The sequence below is a fragment of the Gadus macrocephalus genome, chromosome 2, assembly GCF_031168955.1.
Source record: "Gadus macrocephalus chromosome 2, ASM3116895v1".
Classification (NCBI taxonomy): domain Eukaryota; kingdom Metazoa; phylum Chordata; class Actinopteri; order Gadiformes; family Gadidae; genus Gadus; species Gadus macrocephalus.
Window position 1 is genome coordinate 13,875,884 of NC_082383.1, and position 21,171 is coordinate 13,897,054.

The following is a 21,171-nucleotide window of genomic DNA, read 5'->3' on the forward strand; positions in this document are numbered from 1 at the left end:
TCTCTCATTTGCCCCGAGCACTGCAATATTTGAGAAAGGTGTCAATGTTAACTGCCACCTTATAGGCTATTTCCTGTCCTGTCTGTCGCGTTATACTTTCATACTTAATTTCTTCCGTCTAACTTTCCTTCACTGCATGTTCTCTCGGACTCAAACATTTAAGAGTGGCATGCAGATCAAAATGAGGCACATCCAGACAACGGGATGTTTGATAAAAGAGCTCTCGTTGCCAAGAGTGGTAGGCTACTGCATTTCCCCCTCCAATGTATAGGCCTACTACTTGGCATTATTTGTACTAATGTTCACAATTGCTAAATTTCTTCAAATTGTTCATCACCACAGGACATTTTAGGCAACACATAAGAAATGAACAGTCCAACATTTATAAAAAACAACCCCATTGTCTTTATTTAGTTAGTCATTTTACAGTAGTCACTCATAAGTAGCTGCCTTAAGTTGGTCTTTTTCTGTCTCTTTTTCCAACATTCCTCATTTTCCCCATAAACACAATGGAAGAGCCCAGGGATAAAGATTTCAAAAAAGTAAAACAAAAAATGTAACTGAATGAAATGGGATAAAATGCCCACATTCACAACACAAACAGCAATTTGGCAATATTGGATGTTGGTGGAAGGATCCAGTGCATTTGAAAAGAAATGAGTTAAGCAAAAGGTATGGTTTTCATGTCATGGGGAACTTTACCTAGATATTGTCATGGGAAATGGGCAATGACACTTTGATACATATTACTTTCAAATTGGATAAGAGCGGTTTGAGATCCTAGGATTAGCTACCAATCAGAGCTGATTTCCTCCGACATTCTTCCATTTGATTTAATGGAACGTGGCCAGCAGCTGACATGCACGGCGTATTTGCATCCCTTACAAAACCAGGCCAAGTTCAGGTTACTTGACCCTCTAATAAGCCACAGAAAATTGAAAAAAAGAAAAGAGAAAATATAAACAATACAAAAATAAATTGACCCATTCACACTTTAAACAATTTCAGACATCGCAACGTTGATCAGGTGCATCTATGGCACGATGAGGCATTTTCCTGCACTATTGACAATGGGCCCGACCGGCCTGTCTGCTGGGAACCCACCAGCATCCTGGCATCACAGTACATAAAAAATGGCTGCGCCAATAGGACAAGCAGCAAAGCCGCATTGCAATTGAACCACAATGACTTTTTCTTCTCCATCTATTGGCCCGCAACAATAGGTCTAGCTTCTTGCAAAGCAGCCGTGGAACCCACTAGCCAAGATACAGGCTTTTCTACTAAGCTCTACCTTGACAAACAAATGTTGCCGTAATTCCTTTTTATGATTTAATCATCAAAATAAAATAGTTCCCTGCATCATTTGGCTAGGTATGATTTGTCACGTACATTTTAAGTATACACTTTGAACTTTTTTTCTATGGCCATTCCTGCCCACTGACACCCTGTGTACACACACACACACACACACACACACACACACACACACACACACACACACACACACACACACACACACACACACACACACACACACACACACACACACACACACACACACACACACACACACACACCTCGTGTTTTGACAGTAATGAAACCCTTATCGATAGCTCTGATCAGATAGTCAGTTTTTTCTTTCAACCATGCGACAACCGAATACCTAATTTATAAAAGTCTCTAAAGCACAATTGATATTGCGTGCACACAAAACCAGATTTTAAGTTAAACTGTGTATATGGAACTGATAGACGTATCCTTATTTATATAGAAATAACCTTGTCTACATATTTTAGTGTTATGCATAAGTATGGTATTGGGTAAATGTACAGAAAGTTAAACTTTATAAATTAGGCATTTGTCTGTTTTTTGGTGGGAAAAAATAATTGATAGACTCGCATAACCCGTTCACAATAAAAAAAAAAGGTAAAAATAAAAAAATGTATCAAAACGTAATGAAAAGGCGATAAATAACACATAAAATAAAATCCTGAACCTGTGACCATAAATGTGATGTTTGCACATTTCTATTCAAACCCACATCGGTATGGTGATTAAGGAAAGTATGCCTTTAGTATTGAATGCTAGTGTTCCACTGCTCATATATCTGTTTTGGGGGAGAGGAATCTCAGACAAATAGTAAAAGATGTGTGGATGGATGAGTCACTCAGACCAGAAGAGATGGAAAATGCAGACTTGTTTGAGGTGAAAGTTGAAGACACCACACACACACACACACACACACACACACACACACACACACACACACACACACACACACACACACACACACACACACACACACACACACACACACACACACACACACACACACACACACACACACACACACACACAGTTGATGTGTTTCATCCATCTGTAGTTGGACACTCTCTCTCTACCTCCATTTGAAACTGGACACAGGATATATAATAAAAGGCAAGGCTTCATGTTATAGACACAAGCACGCCATTTTAGTTCTAAGTTGATCAAATGATTCGTCTCTTTGAAATACGGAATGATGACATTTACATCAGTTCATACTACCAAAAAGGCCTTCCTGAACATGTAGGAACGGGAAGGAATTTCTAACACTACAATACTGTTTTTGGCATACAGCCCACATCAGGAGTCAATTCCTTAAACACAAACTTCTGGCATTGTATGACAATTATATGGCTATGTAAATGGTTATGTATTTGCCGGATATGGCTATGCTTGTAGCAATAAGGAATCCAGCGGATTATAACACTTCAATAAAATGCTATCATTTGCGCCAGTGAGATACACAATACTGTCTTGTTTAAGGAGTGGATGGGATTCCCTCTCTTTCTGGCTTCCAATTGTACACAAGTAAATTGTATACAAGTGTCATAACCGGTGGACATCTGTGAACTGCATTAGTCAATGAAACGGGATGGAAGGGAAATGTGAAAGAAAGAAAAACAAAGAGTGGAACAAAAGGAAAGTTACCATTGAAGCGGCACCCTGGACTTCTAATCAAAACCAAACACAGCATCATGTTGAATCAAAAACACACCACAAGGCGTTAACATAGACATCATCGGGTGCACGGTTGATTGACATGCTGCATGGACCAGTTTGCAGTAACACCACTCTCTATTCGACAAGAGATGCGGGCAAGGTGGAGAATGGGAGGGAGTGATAAAATTAACCAAGATTGGCAACACCTAAACAGAGGTAAAAGGCAGTGTTAAAAGACAGAGTGCTTGATCCTAGGTTGTTTATTGTCCGTTGAAATTGTCTTTATTTTGTAAAGTTAACACTGAGCTCGTTCCCAAGGCTGTGTTGCCTTAATTATATTGCAGCAAGTCTAGCCCTGAAAGTAGATTCCAGCCCCAGGTTGTTTCTCTCCATCTTCTATTCATTACCCCACCACTCAGATCTCGTCACACCAAACAGTTTTTGCATTTGCTTCAACACCCAGACCTCATCCCAGAAAAAACAAAAACAAAAACAAAACAAAAACAACAACATCCCAGATGCGGCTTGTCGGTGAGCTTGGGGGCGCGGGGGGGAGTGGTTTGGTTGGCACAGCCAACATCTGGTACATTCATTATAATCTCCGTCAGCGTAGCTACCCAGCTAGCTCAATGGAGGGAGTGTGTCTGCCGGCTAGCCAGTCATTTCAAAGAGCAACGCAACTGCCCCACCAATAGTGCTGAATAATGAGGGCTGGTGGGCGCTGCTGGAACTGAAAGCAAAAAAAAATGGTTTCCATGTATTTTCCCCTGCAGTCAGGTTCGTCTCATTCAATAGCATGAAGGAAAAAAAAAAAAAGGTGACCTGGTGAAATGTGTCGAACACTAAAGACACTCGAGACGAGTTATCGACTCCCTACGGAGAGGTTGTCAGATTTCCTTGCTCCCAGTGAAGACTCGATGTGCAGAGTGCGTAACCATGGACACCATTTTCTTTCATGACCCACAGTACGGTGTTACGTCACAGATTTGTTTTGGGAATTGCAACACCAGATAATACTGTCCTTGCCAATATACCAGTGCCTTAATATAAGTAGGTCAATGCTATCACGAAGCACTAGTACCAATACATCAACTTTGGACAGAGTAGTGTAATCAGAATACTAAAGGAAGAAGGCCAGCTGTTCATCCACAGACTAGGGCAGGGAATAGGTTACAATATACAGAAGATGGTCCCTAAACTGTTCATTTTGAAAAATGAATGCCCCATGTTAATCAAAACAATTGTAAGTAATATCATAACACAAATGTTCTCCCAATTTGTCAGTTTAGATGTCAAGGGTGTCCCAATGTATACATTTTGGCAAATTTACTTAAGTTCTCGATTTGGGAGTTTTCACATATCATAAAAATTGTCAAACCTTTGTTTTAGTCGGTCAAGATTTTAACCCATTTCTAACACAATGAAACATTACCTATTGTGCAACCTACCCCGTTCCAAAAGCGGGCCTACTGAATGGGGCATGGTGGGGGGGACCTTGCATTGTTGCATCACTTGTACATGGACAAAAGTCTGGCTTCTCGGCTGAATTTCTATTCATAGCCATTATTATTTGGGAGAAGAAATATTGACAGAGGAGTGGCCTCGAGGACAGGTTCAGCACGGACTTGACCCAGCAATTGCGAGTGGAACAGATGGTCTTTGCACTAGAAGCTACTGGACAATACATCTGATTCCCAGAAAAAATATTTGTAAATATATGAAATACTGTGTCTCCCCCTCCGCCCCCCCAGCTCTGTTCCCCAAGTTTCGCAGCTATTAAAGAGCAAGTGAATGGCATGATTGGTTGCAAGGGAAAGAGATGGGAAAAGGGGAAAAGGAGGGAGGGTAAAGTTAAGGGTCATTTACAGTAAACTACAGATATATACACACACCCAAATTGTACAGAGAACAAATATGTACATGCTCCAGGTTTCTTCTTTTACCTTTTCTCCTCCCCCTCCCCCCAAAATCCTTTTCTTCTGTGGTTGACATCGATATACTGTGATCACAAATGATTTGCCTTAATCCAGATGTTGGGAACATGTTGTTTATATCTTTGAGGGTAGCATCTCCAACACTACTGCCCATATCCAGCCCCCCCCCCCGACCCCGCAGGATCCTGGCTTGCTGACTGATATCTTCCGGGCGTGTCTTGTTGATTGACTATGACCAATCCCGGCAGAATGGTCATAGTGTAACAGAAGGGGGGCAGGAAGTCATGGGTGTACCAGGTTAACGACAGGATGAAGAAGCGCGGGCGGACATTAAGGAGAGTCGTCCTATTTTTGAGGCCTTGCATTGACGCGCGTGAGTGCGTGTGCATGTGTTGTGTACGTCTGTTGTCTGTGTGTATGTGTGCGCGCGTGCGTGAGAAAGATATATAGGAGAGTCTGATGACATCATCAAAAGGCGCCTTAGCTGTTCTTCAGCAGTGTCCGGTCTTCCGAGGGGCAGGAGGTGGGAGGCGCTACCGCCGTGACCGAGGACGAGGAAGAGGAGGAGGAGGAGGAGCAGGTGGTGTTGGGGACGGAGGAGGACGATGATGAAGGGTTGTGGGGGAAAGAGAGCAGCTGGCCGCTGTCCGAGGAGAGGAGCGAGCAGAAGCGCAGGTCCACCGTCTGTAGGGAGGCGCAGCGCCGCAGCAACGGCACGCACTGTTCCGTCACTTTCACGCAGCCTTGGAGAACGCGCACGCACGCACGCACGCACGCACACACACACACACACACACACACACACACACACACACACACACACACACACACACACACACACACACACACACACACACACACACACACACACACACACACACACACACACACACACACACACACACAGACACCATTTGATCTCTTGTTACCTCCAAACGTAATATCAACACACTTTACAATCCACTTGCGAGAAGAAAATCATTTAAACACAGCATGAACAGTGTTTAAGTGCTTGAGTGGGTGTACGAGTGTCATTTTGCGTGCGTGTGTGTACCTGCTAAGTTGATGTGCGTCAGGGTGTCCCTCAGCGGGGAGATGGAGGAGGTCAGGGTGTGAACCGTCTGGTCTGTGATGTTGCCACATTGGCTCAAGTCCAACTTTGCCAATTGAGGCACGTAGCGCACCAACAGGCGCGACGAAGCGTCCGTCAGGTCGAGACCGGCCAATCGCAGCTCGGTCACGTTCTGGAACCGCCCGCCTCTGGTTTCGCCGTGGGCTGTCCGGGCCGAGGAGGGAACACAGGAAATGGGACGTGGCTATGATTATGAAAACTTTGGTAACGTATTAAGAAGGCAGTTAAGGCACGTGGCCGGGGAAATCTCAAAGCAAGCTCTGTAGCATTAAAAATGAAAATGCGCTCCAAAGCAGTATCGGAATGACTCTCTAGTAACTCTCCCTTTTTATTGTCGCCAGATCTTCCCTCACTGCTCTTTAATGGCTGTGGACAACGGGCCATTGGGCAGACCATCAAGAGGTATTTCCTCACAGCGAAGCATTAAACTAATGCCATTTGCCTAACCGACGCAGGAGAAAACAATCTGTAGAGGGAACTGAGAGCAGGTAGGAGCCCAGTGTTGAGCTACATTAGACCCCCTCTACATCGGAGACCCTACTCAATTATTTGAGCCCTTGCCTTGATCCCTTTTATCCCACAGCTAGCGTATGCAGACCATGTTTACCTTTTATGTCTTTTTTATTTGCGTTTCTATTTTTCATGGGTCTTCGCGGGGACCTTGTTTTCAAACACAGCACTGGCCATCATCCCTGACGTCTTGATCGGGCACATTTCTATAGCCACTTATTTTGAGTGTAAGTTTGTGTATTTAAATATCATAGCATATTTAAAGCACTTTATGCATCTGTTTTGTATAAGTTGCAAAAGTTAAGTATATATAAAGCTTATTATTATTATGATAATCATTATTATTACAACTTGTCGTACGGCACCAGGTGAGCTCTCAAGGCTCATTAACGGGCAGGATAGTGTAGTGGTTACTAGGGTGATTTTCAGCCATACTAATCATCCACTCCAAGCTCTGATAATCAAGCCTCAGCCCCTAGGGAGTAAGAGGCGTATGCAGCAGGGCTACCTATCCGCGTGTCGGGCGGGGGCGCCAGCAGCTCCCGGAGATGGGAGTCCTTCAGCTCCTCCACCCGGCTGAGGTCCAGCAGCTTGAGGCAGGGACAGACGGCCTGACACAGGGCCGACACCGACGACCAGGGACAGCCGGACACGTTCAGCTCTAAGAGGCCTGGGAGGAGGACGGGGAGGGGATGAGCGTCGGTGAGGAGAGCAGGAGTGCGATGAGGGGTTAGTGAAGAGGTGGGATGATTATTTTCATTGAGAGTCCTCATTTAGTCAGAACATCCAGACAAAATGAAGGGAAATATTTATTTTTGTTCATTTAATTGTAATAACTAAATAAAACTACAACAATATTAACCTCAATGAAATAAATAGAAAATAAAACATTAACAAAACAAAGGAGGGACATGTGTTTGGTGAAGTACCACACGTATTTAGTATACAGACTTGAAATACAGCACACACACACACACACACACACACACACACACACACACACACACACACACACACACACACACACACACACACACACACACACACACACACACACACACACACACACACACACACACACACACACACACACACACACCTTGCAGGCGATTGATGAGCCACATGAGCTGTTTCTTGGAGATGTTCGTATAGCCCAGGTTCAGGGAGACGGGCTGCCGGCGGATTATACCACTCAGCATGGGAGGGGTGATGGAGCGCTGTCTGCTAAGGTCAATCTGGGTCCACAATCGCTTGTCACAACACCTGGAAGGGCGCACACATATTGTTGTGGATACGAGCTATCGGCTACGTCATTGCTTTTAGAATAGACTAATTATGTTTGGCTATTTGTATTATTTAAAAACAGGTTCTCCCTGCTGCACCTTACTCTTGTCATTATTGTCATTGAAGAAGTACCAACAGAAAAATTGTGTTATGCTATAGAACAATAGACAAACGCCTGATAATGAAAGTGGTAATAGCTCATGAATGGCTTCAGGCAAAATGCAGGAAGCAAAAACAGTTACACCTACATATTTGATTGTGTGGAACAGAAGCAACAGTATACCGAAACCCAGACAACGGGATGGCTGCAAATTGCAGACTTAAAACGATTATCTTGTGTTATATTGTCACATTAGGTCACTGTTTCTATTGGAATGATCCAGAGCCCTACTGAAATTAGGCACAGATCACACCGCGCATATCAGCACACGCACATCAGCTTAGAGCATCTCACACACACACGTATTTATTTAATTGGATGTCATTTTATCATGCTTTGTATATCTCCCTGCACCTGAAAGGTAGCTCCTTCCCCTCAATTGAAAGTTGATGCGTTAATTTGCAGTTTGCATTTGTGCCTGCTCACTTCTTAGTTTGCATTTGTGCTCAAATCCTGGCTACGTTTGAAGCCAATATGTGTACTGCTGCCAATTCACTAGGCTCCCAGTTCAAACCGGGGAACCCCTTTTGGCCTGCGTTTCATTGATTGATTAAAGGTTGTGCCTACAATGTGACTATAAAAGTCATGAACATTGAATATGTTCAGTAGAAGCTAATTGTGTCTTCCCCATGATGATGTTCTATTAAACCAAATACTTGGTTAATTGCTGTCAAGAAGGACCTTAAATAATGACCCTGTCATACTGACCAAATTCTGGGATTTGACAAATGGCTTCAGTTGTGACTTGTGCAGCTTCCTATAAACCCTGAATGAAACCTATAAAAACGAGTGATCCCCATAAGTGCTGCCAATAAAACAAGTGCAGAGGTAATTAAGTGCTTCTTCCTATAATACAAGTGAATCCTATAAGCAACTGCATCCTATAAGTGCTTCTTACTGTAAATCAAGTGAATCTTACAAAATCCAAACACAGGATGGACCTGTCCATTTAAAAACATGCAGCCCTAAACTAGGATGCAAGCTCGACCAGACAGATCCCAGAGTAGACTGCTGCGCACCCCCTACAGTACCCCCCAATCACCACTAGGGGGCCTGAGCGCTGTCATTGGAGCACCACTGCTCCATGTCACCATTGCAGGCTGCCCCGTACTCACCAGCGGCTCCAAGTGCGACAGACCCTCATGCAGACGCACAGCTCCCGCTGGCTGAGGTACTGGAAGACATGCATCCACACGTCCCGCATCATGATGTGCGAGGCGCCTGAGTCCAGGGGCAGGCAGCTGGGCTCGGGGCAGGCCGGGGGCGGACGCACCAGGTGCCTCTCCATCTGTACGGGCCGGGGCGGCGACGGGACGGCGGGCGGGCTGCGTTTCATCATCTGGGAGCGGGGCGTGAGCCGGGACGGCTGGGAGCGCGGCGACGCCGCCATCGCCGACATGAGCAGCCCACTGGCGCCTGCGTTCCCCCCGCCGCCGCCGCCGCCGCCGTTGGACGTGGGGATAAACGAGGAAGACGTGGAGGAGGACGAGGAAGAGAGACTGATGCTGTTGTTGTTATTGTTGGCATTGGTGCGTGACCCTGTGGACGTCTGGTTCTTGTTACGGATCTTATTCCCGCGGCTGCCGCTGCCCTTATTTCCGCCCCCGCCGTGTCTGTGATTGGACAACACGCCGCTGGCGTTCTCCTTCTCCCCGGCCTCCCCGCCTCCGCCGCCCCCTGCCCGCTCCCTCCCTCCGCCCCCCCGGGTCCTCCCGTTGCGCGCCTCCTGCCCGTTGCTGCGCTGCTTCCCCGTGAAGCCATCCGAGTAGCCGGAAGACGGCGGCGTCTGATTGGAGGAGAGCGGCGAGGGTGGAGGCAGCGAGGAGGAGTTCTTCCTTGTCCTTTCTGAGGTCAGGGTCTCTTCCTCGTCGTCTCCATCCACCATCACGGGCCCCTTCCTGCCCCGCTGCGGCGGGACGCCTCCATCTCCTCCTCCTCCTCCTCCACATCCTCCACCACCTCCTCCACCTCCCCCCCTCCGCCGCGCCTTGTCGGCCACGCTCACCGGAGGCTCCTCCTCCCGCTTCCTGTCCTCCTCCTCCTCCTCTTCCTCCTCCTCGGCGCCTCCTCCCTCCCCCTCGGACTCCTCGCTGGCGCTGAAGCCCAGCTCCGCCAGGCGCCGCTCCCTCTCGCGCTCCCGCTCCCGTTCCCGCTCGCTGCGGCTCCGCTCCCGCTCCCCCCGGCTGCCCCCACCCCCGCTGTTGCCGTAGGCGATGGCGGGTGGTGGAGGAGGTGGCGCCGGGGAGGAGGAGGAAGGGGAGGAGCCCCCACCGCCGCCGCCGCCACCGCCGCCGGGCTCCCGGGAGGAGTCGTCCGAGTCGGACTCAGAGTCGGACTCGGAGCTGGAGGAGCTGGAGGAGGAGGACTCGGGGAGGCGCTCCAGCAGCTGGCACATCCGCTTGAAGCGCTCCAGCTTCTCCCGATGGTGAGAGCGCTGGTCGGCGCTCGACGGACCCCCGCCGCCCGCTCCTCCTCCGGCCTGGGAGGAGGAGGAGGAGGAGGAGGAGGAGCCCTGCCCTGCTCCACCACCACCTCCGCCGCCGCCGCCGCCCCCGCCCCCGGAAGAGCCCGGCCCGTTGGACTCGGATGCCTCCGTCTTCGGTTTCTGCAGAGAGTGGACGGCGGAAAATGAGTGGGGTTGAGTGACAGATACAGACAGAGGTCATGTGATGCTTGACGAAAGAGTTACTGTGAATCTGTGCGGGGATCACGCACAAACACACACCTTTTTTAGGCGTTTTTCGTGGGCCCCCTTGATCTAGAGGGCAGACGGAAAGAGATACACAAGCGGTTCGAGTCATTCTCCAAGTAGTCTCCATTGCATGGAAAAATATTCACAAGCAATTCAAAGGTTAGAAGAAAAAAAAGAAGAGAAAATCATTCTAATAAAGACAAACGATGCAATGACTTCAGAAGACAGTGAAGAGGATCACACGATACACCGTCGGAGAACAAACACATGGCGTCCCGCTTACCTTCTTCTTGGGCCCACTGTCCTGGGGCTGCTCCTTCTCCTTCTTGCGCTTGTGGCCCCCGTCCGTCCGGCCTCCGTCCTCCAGGGTGGAGGAGGGCTGCGCCTTCTTCTTGGGGGGCGGGTCGTCCGTCAGCTTCCATCGACCGACCTCGCCGCTGTCCAGACGCCGCTTCCCGGACCCGTCGGCCTGGTCCTGGATGGACACGGGCGGTACATAGTGAACCCGGCAGGCCAAACCCTTAAGCAGCCGATAACAATCGCAGCCACTCGCTTCCACGTCGTGGAAATAAAAATGTAATTAATATATGACCTCATAAAATGCAAGTTCACCCTTTATAACGTCACAGTTGTACACATCCAGAAAATGAATGAATTCATAAAACAGGAACAAAAAAAAAAATTGATGGAAAATGTACCTATTTGATTTTTGTTCAACTCATGAAAAAGTAAAACGACGCCACCCCTCGGCGGGTCCCCCCACAGTGGGGGTCTCACTACCACTCCGGGGGTCTCACCTTGCTGGTCTTGCCCTCCTTGTGGCACTTAGGGCACTCCCAGCAGTTGGGGATCTCGTCGTTGATGATGCCTTCTGCTTTACCCATCTGAGGACAGCAAGACATAGAACCTGATGTCAACCAGTGTTTGGATGGACAAATACATGCGCATACATTGCCATTTAAGGGCAAGGATGTTGACAAGTACAGCTTGGGTTTTTAAACTACACTGCTCCTATTGTGTATTTTGAAATATTCTTTAACACACATTTGCATCTTTTTATTTGACATTTGCATCTCTTTGATTCGATCAAAATTCGATTAATCGCCCACACCTACCGCCATCGTTACTTTACTGTTGTGTGCTTGGATAAATTTCCTAGCTGGTATAAATGAAGAACATCTTTATTAATCCCAAAGCGCCATACAGACAGACAATATAATTATGATTCAATGCAGACGTCACATCTACTTTTCCCTTCATTATATCTGGGGCGAGTTGAAACATGTTCAACTGCCACTATAAAGACACGTTTAACATGTAACATCATTGTTATTCATAGCGCAGATGAAAAGAAGAAACACACGGCAACACAATTTCTGGACGAGTTGACCCACTTTCCACTTGCAGATGAAGAACAAGCTTGGCGGATCTTTTGTTATCTTTTTCACCCTCACTGTGTCAAGCGGATCATACGAACTTTGTAGATGTTCCATTATTTCTTCTATGCAAGGCATATTTATACTCTTATCATGTCTATGTGCTTGCCAGAAGAAACGTTTTCAAGAAGAGAACAGAAAAAAAATAACACCAAAATAACTCACTAATAATTATTCTGGCAGTGCCAAAAATAATCTATAAATCCTTATAAACATGTGTTTCCATTGCCGACGCATCATTCTGTGACTTCCTCAGATATCAGCTGACTGGGCACATAACGTGCAAGCACTTTTTCAGGACGTACGTTTACAGTAGCAGTAAGTTGCAGGCACATACACACACACACACACACACACCAGGGGCCACACCTATTAAGACAGCTGGACTGATGAAGTGCGGGTGTTACCGGACATGACAGACACATCAGAGAGAGTCGTGTGTCTGCGCGCGCGCGCGCGCGCGTGCGTGCGTGCGTGCGTGCGTGCGTGCGTGCGTGCGTGCGTGTGTGTGTGTGTGTGTGTGTGAGCTAGTCATATGGGGATGAGCAAGAGGGCCAGCACATCCCATCCATCATAGCCACACACACAAGTACACACCTTGAGGCAGCTGGGGTGGATGATCTCGTTGCAGATGGTGCACTCCATGAGGGAGAGGCTGAACTTCTCCTCCTCCGAGTCCACCGTTTCCTCCTTCCCCGCTTCGCCGCAAGCAAAGCACACTGCTGTATGGGGCAGCACCGGCTGCAGACAGAGAGGAACATGAATCAATATACATTCATCAAATACCAACAATGTTAGGAACAGGAGGTCTGGTTAAAAGGAAAAATCCAAAACAGGAAATAAGTCTTTATGGTGTAGACGTGAATGCCTTGAATTCTTGGCTTGTTTGTGTTGTTATGAGTTGGAGCCGAGAGCTCGCTGCTATAGCTATAGCGTGCGATCCCTAGGTAGTGGGATGATTGTGACCGGGCATCGCACCGTCCTCTGTTCCCCATGTGCTGTGGCATGCTGCTCGTACTGCTGCTGGCCTTGCATCAGTCAAGACATTGACATGTTGTTTTTCTATTGGCACGCTTTGCCGTGCGGAACCGTAAAAGGGGGTATATTCAACTGAATTCATCATTGCGGATATCAATGTGTGTCGCCGTCCCTCTGAGACAACCCAAATATATTTAATGTGTCTAAACAAATCAATATGATTTTATGGTAGGTTATAATATAAAACTAAACAGACATTCAAAGTGTGAGGGTTGTTGTGTCATCGACACAAGACAAGCGCGTTATCAGTTAAAGACACACCTTCACACGGGAAGCCCTGTTGTAATGGAAATACAGATCTCTTTGGCGTACCGTACTGTACTGTACCTTGCCGGTTGATTATAGTGGAAAAACACTGATAAACACTTGTAGAATCACTCGTAGTTCCAATAGAATAAAGGAGATACAATTAGCCAGGAACAATGTTTGATCCTATGTTAATTGACTGATTTATTTTAATCTGAATCATTTGCAGGCGGAGGCTAATACAGGGATAAGTAATGATGGTCTGATTTCCATGGCAGCTAACCCAGGGAATAGAGGGCGTGTTTCGGCTGATAAGTCAACTGGCGGAAACCATAATAAATCAGTTTTTGAGTTCATATTTCACAACCACCCATTTGTGCTCCTGTCCATCAGCTCAGTTTAAATGCCCCTTTGAGATATTAACAAGTTTATTAATCATTAAAAGAATTGTGAGGACACATTATAGAACTGTCAATCATTAGACCACATTTCTCTCCAAACCTTTGGTTTCAATTTGCAGATTGGAGCCCTGACAGTCAAAATATCCAAAATGTTCTAGTAATCTGTTCGAACAATTAAAATGTAAATTTTAATATTTCCATATTTTCTATACAAGATTACAAAAGCAAACACAAACTTCTAGTCCCCTAAATTTCAAAACTACAGCATAGAGATGCTGACTGCAACATCAAGACAATCCCAATAAAAATCCAGACGACGGTCATACAAATAAATATCCGGATATTATACAACTCCATTAGACTATCGTTAGGAGTGTATTTCAGATGGACTCATCATGTTGTTGAAACGTTACTAATAAATACTCTTTGAAAATGCAGCTGAAACACTACCCATCATCTGCCACAGCCTGAAATGCATCTGTTCGGACTGCATCTTGGCCCATAAAGAAATGATTAAAGATATTGAAGTGATAAATAAATATATTTATATAAAGAGACACCACACCAGTCATAATTTGAGAGGCCATTGTTCCAATTCAATTCCCCAAACCCACTGGGGACCCTGAACAGCAGACCTATCCAAACGTTGATCGGCTAAAACGCCAACCTGACTGCCAAGTGACCTCTGAGACATGGAGTCCACTCTACTGTCTGAGCGCTGCCTTGTGGTGCTATGTGACTATGACTCAGCTCAACTGAAACCTCGGGCCCCGGACATAACTCCAGCTCAGCACCAAAGAGGATAGGCATGTGCGCGTGTGCGCGCGCGCGCACGCACGCACGCACACGCACGCACACGGGCACGCACACGCACACGGGCACGCGCGCGCACACATTATTGCAGAGCAGAAATTCCCATCAATAAGCGAGCTGACAAGGCAGATGCAATAAAAGACAACCAAAACGATGGGGATTGACAGAAATAATTGTATACTCGTCTTAACCATCACCTCCTCCGCCCCTTCTAGAAAGCAGGACGACCAGTCTGGTAGCTCAGCGGTCAAAAACGCTGCTTCATCCACTTCCCCTCTCCCTTCACATCCTTACAGCACAGTACAGTCTCCTCCCAACCATTCCCTCATCCTCCTCAATCTCACTCAGCTCACCCCTCTCTGCCTGTAAATTACCCTTCTGTGGATCAAATGGAAATGCATCCTTAATATCATTCCTATTATCTACTGGGAGTGCCACCATCACCCCCACCCCTACCCTCGGTCTCCACTCATCTCTCTCTCCCCCCATCCCAGAAGCACACTCCTCATTCTACTCCTGCAGCCCCCTAGCCTCTGATCCCCCTGGATGCATAAGGAGAGCAACCCACTTCTCCTCCTGCCGTATTACACACATTCTCTCAGGTCCTTCTACTCATCTCCTCCTCCTCCTAATCCTCATCGTTTCTGCTCTCCTCTCCTGGAGTAACAGATACACACACACGCAAACACACACACACCCTCCAAACCACCTCTCCCTTTATACAGCTCTGTTAGGGGGGGAGCTTCTGATCAGGGTGGGGGTGAAAGAAGATGCCAGTAATTGTGGAGACGGCTTTAGTGTATCTGTGTCTGTTTGTGAGAGCATCCCTGTGAAACCACAGCCATGGATCAAAGCCAGCTCTCCCTCTCCCCCCCTCTTACAGTCTCTTGCGCACACACACACACACACACACACACACACACACACACACACACACACACACACACACACACACACACACACACACACACACACACACACACACACACACACACACACACACACACACACACACACACACACACACACTCTCCCGTTGCCATGGAAACCCAGAACAAGTCGCCTGCCAGGCTCCGGCTTTCAGCTGATGCTATTTGAAGCATCGGCATAATCACACCTTGAGTCTTTTAAAAAGACTGTGTGTGTGTTTCTATGCAGAACACTGCTATTCTGCTGAACTGATTGCTGTTCATCTTTTCATTTTTTTCAGGTGAAGTCGATCAGGGGCTTCAGTTGCAGCAAGTGTATGTCAATGAACGTGTGTGGACTCGCACACACGTGTGTACTCCAAGTGTCCAAAATACCACAGCAGTAGATAATGTCATCACAGAACTCTCTCGCGTGAAAAGACCAGCAAGCTACCTCTGTGTCACAGAAGCCAGGAGGAAGTACGGCTGCTGAATGAATTCTCATTCTCACTTACTTAAATGACAGCTTTGCGGCATCTGATAGAAGCCGAGCATTGGTTCATAATCCTGGGGATCCGCAACGCCGCAGCCCAATATGAAGACCATGTATTCCACATTGAACCATAGTGTCCTGATACATGTGGACAGACATGCACACTGCTGTGCGGTTTTAAAATTGCATCAATGAAAGTAATCCAATCCAAACCCAATAGCATGAGATTCTCCTTGCTCAGCTTGTACACTGCCCTGGGATCTCACTCCCAAGTGCCTAACCTAAACCCAATTGATGAGATATATTTCAAACAATTGACCTCCAATGCATATCAACTTATAGTTTCATGTTATTCATTAATTCAATGGCACAATCTAGCAAGCCTTCCCACATGCATCCTCATCTATAGCCTCAAACCGTATGAATATTCACTGTCCGTTCTGTCTTATCTTCATGCTGAATGTCCATTTGCAGTGATTGCTTAAGAATATGTAGTCCAATATGCATCATACGCAGAGGCATGGTCTTGCAATAGTCTGAAGGGAACACTATCCGCATGCTAGGGTTTCTCCACTAACAATTCAATGAACTTTTGATCCATATAGCAAATGTTTTCCAATCAGATCGATAAAAGTAGAACATCAAAATCATAATCAAATAATTGTCTTGGGATTGATGAATCGTTTCGACACAAACTCGTGCTATTTCCAATTGCCTGAAATAAATGCTTCGATTTATATTATGCATGAAAAATAAAGAAGCGTTTAATTGCTGCGATAACAATATTTTTGCTTTCAAAAAAGCTGTCAAAGTAGGTTCCAATACTCCAGATCATACATTTGATAACAATTTGAACCGTTTCATAAGCCTTTATTATGCATAGCATTTTCTCTCACAGCAGCTATGGCACCCCTACTCCTACCTACCCACTGCATTAGAGAGGGAGTAGAACCTCTAACCCTCACAGCAGGAGTGCAATACTTAAGCCATTGAGCTTTCAAAAAGAACATGGTGCTTGACTGTGCAAACCAAATGTGTGTGTGTGTGTGTGTGTGTGTGTGTGTGTGTGTGTGTGTGTGTGTGTGTGTGTGTGTGTGTAAGCAAGTAGGTAAAGTTTATTTATACACCAGGGTCCCAAAGTGCTTCAGAAGCATAAAATACAATAAATTAAAATAATATACACAGAAACAAGGTATTAATCCAACAAATGCAGTACAAACCAGCATAGTGCTAGCCCAAAGCCTGCCTGACAAGACGAGTCTTTCTTCCCATGCATGCATGCATGTATGGGATGGTGTTGAACTCACCGCTGTGCACTGTCTCAGGAGGCAGGACTGCTTCATGCGACCGGGCCCACCAAACTTTTTCATGTCTTTACAGAAGTGGCACTCCCCGCACTCGGTCCGCATGCAGGCCTGGCAGCGCCGGCACCGGGTCCTCCTGCGCCTTGCGCCCCCGCCAGCCCCCCCGCCCAGCGCCTTACTGCCCGACATCCCCAAACAAGTCAGCTGTGGGGGGAGGAGGAGAGGTCAGAAGAACAGGGTTGGTAAATCATCATGGGTATACAGGAGGTGCTACAAGGAGGAGAACAGATCAAGGTGAGGGATAGTAGAGTATGGATAGGTGGAGAGGGAGTGGGAGCAGAGCATGGGGTTAAAAGGAGACAATGACAACGGATGCAGGCACACAGAAGAAAAGAACCTCAGAAACACATTGAAGACACCCAAAAAAGAGAAACAAAACAACACGGGCGAATGTTTAATAATGCACAAGGTAACAAACGAGAAATCCTGCCTGGAGCGGAGATAGCTCATATACATCTCTGTTCCAATACACTGGGGGGAAACAGCATGTATTATACGAGCGACCGAGGGAGAGAGCGAGAAGGAATAGAGAGCATGTGAAGGAAAGAGAGCAATAAGAGAGCCATAAGAAAGAAAAATAGAGAAAGGAGAGCAATGAGAAACGGAGCAGACAGCGAGGCAGAAGTGAGCTGCCAATGCCTGAAATCAAATGACCCCTGGGTTTTGTTCAAGGAATAATAATGGGCAGGCTATTGATTCCGGTAGGGAAATTCTCTTTAAGTTTAAACCCCTTCAGTTTTACCAGTCAAGAGGCAGGGTTAGCTACAGAATATCTCCCCTCGGATCTAGAACGGCAATTTGCCGAATCAGCACCATTGAGCTTGCATGCCATCACTGTCTTGCAGCGTTTTGAAGCTTGGGATGAGCCTCGTTCCAACTCTGGATGAAGGATGTCCATTGCGTTTTTTTATCTGTTCACCCATGGTTGAAAGAAATTGAGTCAGCTCCATATTTACACTAAGGGGACTGGAAGGTAGACCCAGGCTGGTACGTTTTGGCCAGGGATTTTGCTGGAAGCATGTCGCAATAAGAGGATGCCAACAATAACCAGCTGGTTCTTAAAAATATGAAATCACTGCTTCAAGTGTGTAGATCCATGAGGGCAACTGTTACCCACCCGACACATTACCCTTTAACAGGCTGCCTCTATAGACCATGTGTTGGTACTGGAGGTGCATCTCCTTGTGTTTCTATTTCTAACACCGTGACAATTACAGCTAATCAGCAGGTTGTGTGTGTGTGGCGGGGGGGGATGCTGCAGCTCTGAATTCAAAAATCCCTATGATTGCTCAGTGCAATAACACCACTGGACTCCCCCAATCCACCCCCCTGAATTCATTGGTGCAGTGACATATCACAGAGTGCCTCACAGATTTGCTTGCCAGCCCTTTTGTATTGGCAACCTTAATCTACTCTGAATCTGCTGAGAATAATTACAGACACTGTTGAGCCAAGCAGGAATCTATGGCTGGGTTGTTTTTGGAGCTGACTGTATAATGTATTGTCTCCGGCAGACAGTTCACTTGAGTCTTACTCTGCGACACACAGGTCATTGAGCTTAGAGTATAGCTACATGCTCTCTTGGCAAAATAACTCACTGATTTCCTCACATAAAACCAGTAATGCACATGAAGAGTACAGTCCCTATATTAGAGAGGCATAATGTATGTGTCAATACCCAATTGAGTTATGTAATCAATACGCAAGATTGATTTTACTTAAAATGAATCAAATTTTACTGCGTGTTAGTTTAGGACTTAATTTGAGAACCACCATATGGGCTACTGTAGAGTGGTAGATCAATTCAATTGAATAGTGACTCTTCTATTTACCTTTCAATTTAGCTTCAAGAGTGGGGACGAAAAAAGACACGGTGGGAGCAAGAAAAGGGGTGTGACACTGCAGAAACAGAATGTTTCTCAAAAAATAAACATCTCGGGTATCTCTACAGTCGTTTACTTTCAGCTTTTCTCTTCGCAATCTTTTTCACAGACTAAAAGTAATGCCCAGGGCTGGATAACCCAATTTCTGGCTTTACCTGGTTGTTACATTCTGCAACTAGCCTATTTCAACTGATTGATCCAGCAGTTGTTAAGCAGTTATATATATTTCCATGTGGTACAAAAGTGGGCCAGTTGTTTACAGCTTTAATTGAATGTGTTTTGATGATTGCTAAGCCCAGTGGATTGTGTAATAAATTACTAATGTTTCACATATGAATATTGCACGTTGCGTATACATTACATCATTTGTAAATTGAAAGATGCGCCAGCGAAATTAGGGCATATATTGTATATTTAAGAAAAACAAAAAATCCCATTACATATGCTAACTTAAGTTAGCTGTTGAAGAATAATGAAGATGCGCATCTGGCACCACTTGCAAGCTAGTTAAGAGCCAGCTAACCGATTTACACAAGGTAGCCTGTAGTAACCTACATTTAGACAGTACAAGAAAATGTACAACGTTAGCCAATGAAATGTTAGCTGTAGATTTGCTTAAATAGAAGACACCATACAGGATTTAAACAATACATTAAGAATATCCTTATCCCCTCAATATATATTTTATATTAACGTAGACTGGCTAGGTATTCTGCATTCGCCCACTCCAATATGCTTCCTCTTTAATTATTGCTACAGCATCATAAAAATCAAAGTGTTAACCAAGTGATTGCCACAATTGGGTGATGGTGCAGAAATGTATTGCAAGGACTAACCTTTTCGTTTCAGGTCGCATACTCCTTGGTCGCTCATTAGAAAGAATATTGGCCAACAGTTAGCTAATGTTAGCTTTGATTTAGCTCTGCTAGCTGTGCGCTTCCTTGTTTCTTTCTCCCTTGCAGGGTGCTGGTAGCTGCTGCTACTACAGCTACTAAGTAACCCCCGTGTAACACACGTTCACACGCGTCCCATGTTGTTAGCTTCAATGCATCTGCTAGCTAGCAGTCTAGCCTCTTCAAAGCTATGTCGCTATGTTCCTAAATCGCTCCTGTATTATGATTGCCCAACGGGTCGATAGCGATAAATTGTAGGGCGCAATGTTGTGTCCATTCCCCTAGCTACTCCTTTCTTTGACCCCCACTCTCCTCTTTTCTTGTTCTGTCTTGCACGTCTTACAACGTGTTCTCCCCGAGGTCTTCCATGCATTTAAACTCAGACATTTATGACAGAGGATGTTTTGGGAAATGGCATACAATGTAGTGCGACAAATGGTTTCCTGTGAACGATGTTATGTAAATAAAATGAAAATTGTCTAAATGAAAGGAAAATTTTGAATAGATCACTGTCCGTTGCTATTGTTCTTGTTTTCTATTGTGTGGCGCTTTTGTTACGTGTTTTTGAATCAATGGGGTCAGTGATCTGATAAGAGCAATATGACAGGGTAAAATCCCCTGTGTTCACATTACATCACATAGGTGAGTATCGTTCTCCATTTTTGCCCTGGAAAAAATAAAATAAATAAATATTGATACTAAAATATGGGTGCAAAATATGCAAGCCCCTCCTGTTCAGACGTCATGAGCGTGAAGCATTGTTGGATTTGTAGTTTAGTTGTGATGCACTGCATGTTTTGTTTACCCATATATGAGCCTACTCTTATGAGTGTCAGTGAGCGCGCGCGTGCTTGTGTGTGTGTGTTTCATATATTTATCATGTCTGATCATATAATTATCCTCGTCATCTTTAGCATTTTGCTTTTGATTTTATGCACACATTTTTAACGAATTTACTGTCTGAATGTCAATTTGGAAAGCAATATAACTAGTGCCTAG

At 45.8% G+C, this 21,171-nt stretch overlaps 1 protein-coding gene across 2 annotated transcripts; it reads right to left on the reverse strand.

The window, feature by feature from the left end:
- Positions 1–381: 381 nt before the first annotated feature.
- On the reverse strand, positions 382–20,824 carry zgc:158376 (uncharacterized protein LOC100101643 homolog). 2 transcript variants are annotated; one of them, XM_060042606.1, is made up of 11 exons: positions 20,116–20,824; positions 17,340–17,606; positions 12,731–12,874; positions 11,495–11,581; positions 10,981–11,172; positions 10,731–10,763; positions 9,121–10,610; positions 7,661–7,824; positions 7,070–7,231; positions 5,974–6,195; positions 382–5,662 (listed from the first exon to the last, which is right to left on the reverse strand). In XM_060042606.1, exons 2-11 carry the CDS (start codon positions 17,523–17,525, stop codon positions 5,400–5,402), a joined length of 2,943 nt encoding a protein of 980 aa, XP_059898589.1. In that variant the 5' UTR covers positions 17,526–17,606; positions 20,116–20,824; the 3' UTR covers positions 382–5,399. The 2 variants fall into 2 exon arrangements, with proteins under 2 accessions (XP_059898589.1, XP_059898588.1); XM_060042605.1 differs by having other exon boundaries at positions 17,340–17,540; positions 20,116–20,823.
- Positions 20,825–21,171: the final 347 nt, after the last annotated feature.